Here is a 9132-nt window from a genome sequence, read left to right on the forward strand (position 1 = left end):
CCCCCAGCCCTGCCCTCCGCCGCCGCCGCCGCAGGAGTGCCCCAGTCCCGGCCGCGACCACCTCCTGCTTGGGCCTAGCGGGCGCTGGCCCCAGGGCGCAACCAAAGACCCAGGATTTCTAAGAACCTTCCCTCTGTGGTCAGGATGAAGTCCCCAGCCCTTGGGTTAGTACTGAGGGTTTGCGGGACCCGGCCTCCCCCAGGAGCTGCTGGACCTCCCACAGCCACAACCGAGGGGCATCCCACTGGCCAGCCTTGGCGCACGGACTTAATGCTGAACGCCGTCCCTGTGCAGCCCCGGAGAGCGGGACAGCCGACATTTTCGTAGGAGCTGGGGCTTAGCGAATACTGTTTTCTCTGTACTAAACTTTCGGATTTGGGTCATCGTACCGGGGTAAGGCAGAACATTCTTGTGCTCAGGAACACTAAGGATTTTTAAATCCTCTGACTGAAGGGGCATAATGTCTTGAACCGAATCTCAAGTGGTTCAGGGGAAAATGCACACACAGACCTGGGGACGGAATCTCGGTAAACGGGAGTTCTCTGTACTCAGCAACTTTTCTCTGTTGGAAATTATATTAAAAATTACTCCTCCCGTGGCCCTTGGTGGCAGCCCCACTCTCCCCCGCCCCCGCCCCAGTGGCCGTCCTGACCGCAGGTCATCGCACGCTGGCCCTCCGGGCTACAACCCGTGGCCGCCCAGCTCCTCCCGGCTGGCCTCCTTTCCTGCTCGGGCAGCCTCTGTCCGTGCGGGCGACGTCCGTCTCTGCCAGCGCCGGCGGGAGGACACTGGTGTGGCCCGCTTGCGGGGCAGCTGGGGTCAGCCGAGGAGGCGAGGAACGCATCAGGCCTCCGCAAAGTTAGGGAACCGGAAGCCAGAGTGAGTGGTCCCTGTGGCGCCAGAGCCAGGAGGGCCCGTCACACCTTTATTAACACCACGTTCACGCAGTCCGCGGGCGCCGCGCTCAGCTGCCCGCCCGCGCCCGCCGTCGGAGCCCGCTCGCCCGCACTCGCCTTCCGCCGCGGCGTCAGCGCCCGCCGTCCCCTTCGACCGCGGGACAGGAAGAGCCTGGGCCCAGGACAGGCGGAGCGGAGGGAGTCGTGCTGTGTGCGGGCCCAGGTAAGGAGAACGTCGAAGAGACCGAGCCTGGGCGCGACACAGTCAAGGACGGGTCGCGGGAGCCCCGGTGGGGCGGGATCAGGGACGCGACCCGGGAGTCCGCGCGCGAGGAGTGCTGGGAAGGAACCCGTGAACCCGCCTTCGAAGGGGCCTGCGATGGGATCCCGGGGCCCACGTGCGACGGGAACAGTGACCCGGATCCCGCGCGCGACGGGGCCCGGGGAGCCACGCTCGATGGCGCTGTGGAGGGGGCGAAGGACCCGGGACGCGAGGCGGGCGGCGGCGGCGGCTGCCACAGCGGCGGTCCGTCGCGGCCCCGGCGCAGCCAGCCATGCACCCGCGCCAGGTCCCGGGTGTCCTCGTGCTCGCGCCGCAGCTGGTCCCGCTGCTCCAGAAGCCGGCGCCGCGTGTCGTGCAGCAGCTGGGCCCAGCGCAGGAGCCGCAGGAGCTCCCGCCGCAGGCGCGCGTTGTCAGCCCGGATGGCCTGCGTGTGCAGGACGAGCGCGCGCGCCGCCTCCCGCTCCGCGCGCCGCGCCAGGGACTGCACGCGCTGCCGCGCCTCGCGCTCGAAGGCCGCCTTGTCCTCCAGGAAGCGGCCCTTGACGCGGTGCAGCAGCTGCGTGTGCTCCACGCGCATGTGCAGCAGCTCGCGCTCCAGCGCGCGGATCCGCGCCAACTGCTCCAGCTGCAGCTCCTGCGGCGTAGGGGACACGCGGGTCAGCGCGGGGACGCGCGGCGCGCCCCCGCCCCGCCCGCCGGGCGCGCGCTCACTAGCCTTGTAGGGCCGCAGCTCCTGCACCTGGCGCGCCATCCGCGCCGCGCGCGCCTCCATGTCCAGCAGCTGCGTGCGCACGCCGTCCTCGCGGCCGCGGTACAGCGAGGCCAGCTCGGCCCGCTGCCAGTGGATCTGCGTCAGGTCCACGCGGTTCTGCTCGTCCAGCCGCACGACGGCCCGGGCGCAGCGCTGCGCGCGCGCGCTCACGTAGCTGGCGTAGAGCCGGTTCTCCTCGCGCAGGCGCGCGGCCTCGCGGTCCAGGCCGGCGTTCTCCCGCAGCGCCTGGTCCACGCGCGCCTCGCAGGCGTCCAGCTGCTCCGACAGCAGCCTGTGCTCGCGCTGCAGGTACTGCCCGCGCTCCGACAGCCGCGGCTCGGCGCCGTCTCCCGCCGCGCCCGGCCGCCGCCCCGCGCCGGGCCCGCGCTTCTTCTTGGGCGCCATGGGCCGCGGCCTGGGGCGCCGACACGCGGGACGGCGGTGGCCCCGGCCCGCGCCTCCAGCCTAACCCTGCCTTCCCCCGGCCTGAGTCTTCTGGCGGGGTGGGACGCGGCCCCGGGCCACGAGAATGGGGGAGGGGGTCAGGCTGGGGGTCAGGGTGTCGTCTCCAGCCTTTCTTTCCTTTCGGGCTCCTTCCGGGCCTTGGCCGTCGGGCGGGGGTGCCGGCCTTTCGTGGCGTTGGCGGAGCCTGCACGGTCTCCGTGGAGACAGAACTCGGCCGCCCTCCCCCGGAGCCACCCCGTCGCCCGGACAACGGCTGACCCCCCTCGGGGCATTTCCGTCCAGTCCCTCGCCCCGAAGTCGGAGCTAGACGGCCTGCGTGGGCGCCCTGCAGAGGTCCGACCCGGCCGGCGGGGTTCGGGCTTCCGGAGGAGGACGCTGCCCCCGAGTCTGACCGAGCCGCCCGCAGCCGGGGCAGCCCCCACGCTCCGCGGGCCGGACTTGCGGACTCTCAGCCCCGTGGCCCCGCGCGGGAGAGGGCTCCCCAAGTTCCGGTCTCCAGCCGTGAGCAAGCCGCCCGGCCCGCGCTGTGAAGGTTCCCTCTAGCTTGTCGGGACAGAGCGCCCCACCGCTTTTCTGCTGTCTGGGGGTCCTGGTTTTCCTCGAAGCACTTCGTGACTCTTCACTCGTTCTGGAGGCCCCCGGGGGAGTTAGGGTTACTAGGAAGATCGTGTCCGCTCCTGGGTTGTCCGCTGCTTCTCTCTCTGGGATTTCCTCTGCGGGGCTCCGAAGCCCACACGTGCGCACCTGTTCAACTCATTGAAAGGGTCCGTAGACAAAAGGACGAGACTGATACAAAGCGAAAGTTAAGCGGGGCTTTATCTGGCGCCAAGCATCGGGAATCAAACTGACGGGCCGGGCCGTCTCTTGGAAAGAGGCGACCCCTCCCAGCCTCACAGACTAACTTTTATAGAGCAAAGGCCATGTGGTCAGCCTGGCCATACACAGGCGGCCAATTGAATTACAATTCACCCTATAGTAGTTATTTGAACTAGCCTATCACTCTGGTCAGAATTGGCGCCCAAAAGGCAGGGCCCACATTTTTGGGTGGTTAGGGAGGTGCTTTCCTGATTTGACGGCTCCACCTGGCCAGACACGTCCTAGGGAGGTAATACGTGCGCTTTCCCTTGATTGGACGTTTCCACCAGGCCGGACACGTCCTTGTATCTGGACTCCGTTATCGGGGGCTATTTGGCCGTATTTCACCAATTCTGTTTCTAAGCGCTTTCCTCTTGGGGGGAGGGACAGGTTCAATCTAAGTTTACTGCATAAACAACAAAATGGCCCTTATATTCATCCCACTGACCAGACCGGGGTCAGCTTCCCTTCCTAGCTGGGGGGATGGCTGGAGAGCAAGGGGTCCACCAAGCATTTTGCTGTTGCTCTTTTTGCTGTGACATGTGGAAAACAGCACCATAAACCCTTCATTTAATTCCGCCTTGGCTAGGTCTGGGAGCGGTGCTGAAAGCAGCGGCACCCCCACCTCCCAGGCTGTCAGATGCCCGCCCAAGAGGTGTCTCTCTCTCCCCTTTGACCTGCACCTTAAATCTACACCTGTTTTGGTCCTGTCGTCATATAGGTCACTGCCTACGTCTGTCCACGTTTGCTGTAGCGTGGACAGATTTCAGACTTGTCCACTGGTGAGTCTGGGAGGAGCAGGCCAGAAGGAACCCCCATCAGTAGGAAGGCTTGTGTGGAAAAGCGTGTTAGGAGGCTGATTGCAGAGCTGCGATGACCCTCCTCTCTCTGGACTTGGTACTGTTGGCCGCAGCTGCATGGGGTGTGGGGCAGAGCCTCTTCCAATTACGAACACAGAAGAGGCGTTTTCTTCCTAGTAAAAAGTGAGGTTTATGAGAAAGAATAAAATGACGTACACTCAGGACAATGCACACTCTCCACCTGGCGTGAAAATTTTGAAGAAACGTTGATTCATAAACAGCATCTGAATGTCGGCCTTAAATGACAGGCTCCTCGCCCAGCATGGAGCCCAGTGTGGGACGTGCACTCCCGACCCTGAGAGATTAAGGCCTAGCGGAGATAGGGAGAGTTGGAAGCTTAACTGACGGAGCCACCGGGTGCCCACATATGTATTTGTTTTCTTTAGTTTTTAATATGAAATTGGTGTCAACTTCTTACAGAAATCGGTGGAAAGACTAAGTAGAATCAGGGAAGATACTGGGTGACTGCAGCAGGGGCTCCCCCGCCCTTGAGAAAGTTTGCTTCTCTCTCGGAGCCTGGCGTCTCCAGCCAGGGGTGCTCTGCTCCCAGGACCGCTGGCGGCGCTCTCCCCTTGGCCATCCTCAGCACCCGGCAGGGGCCACTGTCCCCATTCGACGGATGCCAGCAGGCCGCCCCTGCCCCTCCTGGGCTGCAGGCCCCACACTGCTGTCTCGGGGAGAGGGGTCTGGTTGCCTCCGCCCTTTAATCTCTGGGGCCAGGTGAGGGCTCCAGTCACATCGGGTTTCAAGTCAGGCTGGCCTCCCAGATTTCTCGTGCTTCGACTTGGTTTCACGGCTCCCAGATGGCTCCTCCCAGGGCAGGGCTGGCGAGCGCCTTGTTCTCCTCTGCCTCTAGTGTCCCCGACGCTCCCTTCTTCCCATGGCTGCAGTCCGGACACAATGGTTTGGAGAGCCGCGTGGGAGGCGCCGGCCCCGCACCCAGCCCTGGAGCAGCCAGGGCTCACCCAGACAGCGCCCCAGCCCCGCGGGTCCACAGCCTGGGTCCCGCCCTCACCCCCTCTGGGCCGCGCCCAGCTCTGGCTCCTCCCCGCCGCTCAGCACCTGCCGTCCTCTCCCCCTGCACCTCTGCACCCCCTGGAGTCGGCCCCTGCGTTGGGGCCTCGCTGCAGAGCTCCAGGGTAGGGGAAGGCGGGGACCCTGTCCGCCCTGCTCCCTGGCCCTCACTCCACGCCCCAGGCTCGGCTGCAAGGTTGGTTGCAGGAACAGCCCCTCTCCCAGGAAGGGTTGAGTGCCTCGCCCAGAGGCCAGCTGAGATGCACCCACACCCCAGGGGCCTTTCACGTGCTGTGTCCTCCGGGTTCCCCGCCGCCCACAGAGCCAGAACCAACCTCCAAGGGCTTGCAGTCAAAGCCAGGCCTTACCTATGACATCTCTTCCCCACAATTGGGGTTCCTGCCCCGTCCCACACTCTGTGGATAGGGTGGTGGTCTTTGTCCCTCCAGACTCAGTCTGGGGAGGGTCTGGGGTGAGGGGTCACTCACCTCCTGGCAGGAACACTGAGCTGGAAAGACACTAGGAGGAAGGGGGGTGAGCAGTGGCTCAGCTGCGGCCAAGGCTGCCCCCTCCCCCACTCCCCTGCCCTCACGTCCTCTCCCAGCTCTCTGCTGGCGGCTTGCCAGGGAACCTCAGGGCGGGTTTTTGGGTAGCTGCTCACGCTATTGCTCAGGCTACTTAGTGCCCACCCCACACAGCCCCACACCCCAGCCCCAGCAGGCCGCTCAAGGCTGGAGGGCGCACTCTCTGCGGGTCTTGCTGTGCCTTCTGTCCGGCTCACCCTCCCTACTCAGCTCCTGACACTTGGGTGAGCCCCTCCGTCAGGAGTAGCCAGTGGGGTTGCGCACTTCGTGACCCTGAGGGGGCAGTTCCAGCGGCCTCTGCTCCCATTTCACAGATGGAGAAACTGAGGCACAGGGCGACTTGTCCAAGGACCCCTGGAAGCAGCAGGGCTGTGAGCGGGACATCGGTGGGCTCTTCCCACCGTGCAGACTACCAATTGGGAAGTGTTTCCCCATCTCTGTGCTGTGCCCCGATGAGAGGGGTGCAGGGCCGCCCCATAACGCCCCCTTTATGGAACCCCACCCCACAGCAGAGTGAGGCCAGCACGTGGCCACCGACCCTTCTCCCTGCCCAGGCCTAGTGAGCCTGGAGAACTGGTGGGGTCAGGTGATAGAGAAGACCTGACCCTGAAACACAGCCCTGGGTGGGAGGCAGGGACCCTGGGGAGTCTGGCGGTAGGTATGTCCCAGTCCTGTACCTCGTCCCTTGATCAGAAGCACAGCACTGACGGTGGTCACCACAGCCAAGGGGACGGTGGGCAGGAACGTGAGCAAGACCCAGGAGAGTCTGTGTGTCCCGTGCGTCCTCTGGCTGGGATCAAGCCCTGGAGGGCCCGGGCCTGGCTGGTGTCTGGGCCCCGAGTGGGACCCAAATCTGTTCCCTTGCTTATATCCTCATTTGGGTACTGCCTGCCCGCCTCCTCCCTCACCGCCCTGCCCCTGGCCCACACCCCCAGACCAGGGAGCTGGCTCTAAGCTGGGCTTGTGGGCCAGGACCCTTCCTCAAGGGGCCTCCCTCTCACAGCCAGTACCTTGGAACCTGTACCAGACCCACAGCAGGTTCACGGTCAGCCCCATGTGGAATGGTCCAGGCCACGATGTGTGTCAGCTCCCACAGCCACGGCTGCCCCTGCAGGAAGCACTGTGCCCTCCCTGACACACGGTGCCATGAGGAGGAGCAAAGACAGGCCAGAGCCAGCGGGAGCCCCTGGGGGTGCACGCAGAGCCCACAGAAGCCAGGAGGGGCTCCACGGTGCAAGGCGGTGACCCAAGGCGCTGGCCTGCTCAGGGTCAGCACAAGTGCGGCTTCCGGGCAGGCCGATGAGCTCTGAAAGGCCTTGCTGGAGCCCAGGGCCCTCGGGCTTGGCTCCCTCCTCCTCCCTGGAGCAGGTCAAGCCAAGAAGGCTGGAGCTTGGGGTGTGGTCCGAGCCAGCCTGCGTCCCCCCTCTCCAAGGGTGCTCACCTACCTCTGTTTGTGAGGAAGAGGGTGACAAACAGAAGGAGGATGCCCAGTGTCCAGAGGCCCCCGCAGGCCCCGAGGGCGATGCCCACGCCAGCCTCCGCAGGCTGGCTCGGAGACGTCCCTGAGAGACAGCTGTGAGGGGGAGCCCAGCCAGGGGCATGCCTCCTCCGGGACCCTGATGATCTCAGAGGTGAGCACATCTACACCCCCAGCATGCCTTCCTGGAGTGACCCGCAGTACCTGAGTCCACAGCTCACGCGGGCAGCAGGAGAGAGGGGAGGACGACTTTAGAGATCCAGGAGCTGGAGGTGCGGGCCATGTCCATCCCCGCCGCGGGGAGACGCTGTGCTTGATAATTGGGGTGGGCAGCAGGGGACACAGCTGTGCTAGGCACTCAGACCTTGATACTGAGGGGTGGGGCCAGGCCCCCACCCCTGGACTGTGACCTGCAGGAAGGGGTGGGGCCCGCGCACAAGGGCTGGGACAGTCTGGAGTCTGGTAGGTGGGGACCATGTGGATTGGGTCTCCTGAATCACAAGGAGGTTGGTGATTCGTGAAGCTGGAGGTGCTGACCATGTAGCTTCAACCTGGGGCCTGGCGCTTGCTCACCGCCTGCCGCCGGTCAGTCTTCTGGACGCAGACTCCCGATACTGCCTTGTATCAGCTAAAAATTAAATACACAGTCCACTTTTTAGCTGATGCATAATAAATACCACAGCTGATAACGTGCTCAGAGCAAGGCTGGGGGTCACAGCTGCGACAGAATTTATTGTTGCTAACGACTGGTGAGAAAATAAAATCTCCTTGGCCAAATTTATATCTGCAAGCGTATTTGGACAGGGTACAGTTGGAATACGTAGACATCTGGCTGCAAGAGAGAACACAATAGCAGCTTTAAAAATAACTATCGGATGAATCAAATGCCCACTGAAAAATTGACTCGATAATTAAATGTAATAAAGTCCACTTTGCAGAATTCTTTTTTGCGGAAGTTCACTGATAAACTTTTGCTTATGGGCTGCATTCTCCGTGGCAGAATGGAGGGTCAAGACCTCCTTTAGTTTGGGGTTTGTCGGGGAAGGCAGGAAAAAGAAGGGCTGGCCTGCCAGCTGTCCCATGTCTTTGGTGATCTCACTTCCCACTGCCCTCAGCAGCTGCCTGGGACTGCTCCGAACTCCCCTGGGGAGAGGCTCTTTCTGAACAAGCTCGTGAAGGATCCTGCTGCCCCTCTCCTGGCCATGGGCTCTCCATCAGTGCATCCAAGGCTCAGCAGCCTGGCCAACTAGCTACCACGCCTCCCTCCATCTCCATCCACTTTCTACCTACTGTGGGTTTAATTTTGTGTTCTTTCTCTAGTATTTTAAGGTGAAAACTGAAATCGTTTTGTCTTTTCTGATACAAGCATTTACAACTATGATTTCCCCTCCAAGTGCTGCTTTAGCTGCACCCTGCTCATTCCCACCTCCTGTTTTCAGCTTGCAATTGTTTCTGATTTCCCTTGTAATTTCTCCCTTGACCCACTGTTTACTTTTATGTGTTGTTTAATCTCCAAATTCGTTTCCAAATATCTTTCTGATATTTAATTCTAATTCAATTCTGTGAGAACATACTTTATTTCATAAATACATACTTTATTTCAGTCCTTTAAAATTTGTTGATCTTTGTTTTATGGTACTTAGAATATGGTTTATCTTAGCGACTCTCTCTCTCTCTTTTAAAAGATTTTATTCATTCATTTGAGAGAGAGAGAGAGACAAGAGCACAAGCAGGAGGAGAGGCAGAAGGAGAAGCAGCAGCAGACCTGCCATGGCGTCGGGAGCCCAGGTGGAGCTCAATCCTCAGACCCTGACATGATGACCTGAGCTGAAAGCAGATGCCCAGTCATCTGAGCCACCCAGGCGCCCCATGGCTTGGTGACATTTGTACACATTTGAGAAGAGTGTGTGTTCTGTTGGTGGTGGGAGATTGTTATACAAATGTCGA

General features: G+C 61.8%; 1 protein-coding gene and 1 pseudogene across 1 annotated transcript; both read right to left on the bottom strand.

Moving 5' to 3' along the window:
- Positions 1-681: 681 nt before the first annotated feature.
- On the bottom strand, positions 682-2335 carry CCDC166 (coiled-coil domain containing 166). The gene is made up of 4 exons (XM_032848332.1): positions 1895-2335; positions 1131-1813; positions 924-1068; positions 682-813 (listed from the first exon to the last, which is right to left on the bottom strand). Exons 1-4 carry the CDS (start codon positions 2333-2335, stop codon positions 682-684), a joined length of 1401 nt encoding a protein of 466 aa, XP_032704223.1.
- A 3610-nt stretch (positions 2336-5945) lies between these two features.
- LOC116861610 lies at positions 5946-7541 on the bottom strand (annotated as a pseudogene).
- Positions 7542-9132: the final 1591 nt, after the last annotated feature.

The sequence above is a fragment of the Lontra canadensis genome, unplaced genomic scaffold, assembly GCF_010015895.1.
Source record: "Lontra canadensis isolate GAN:19392208 unplaced genomic scaffold, GSC_riverotter_1.0 scaffold201, whole genome shotgun sequence".
NCBI classification, from domain to species: Eukaryota; Metazoa; Chordata; class Mammalia; order Carnivora; family Mustelidae; genus Lontra; species Lontra canadensis.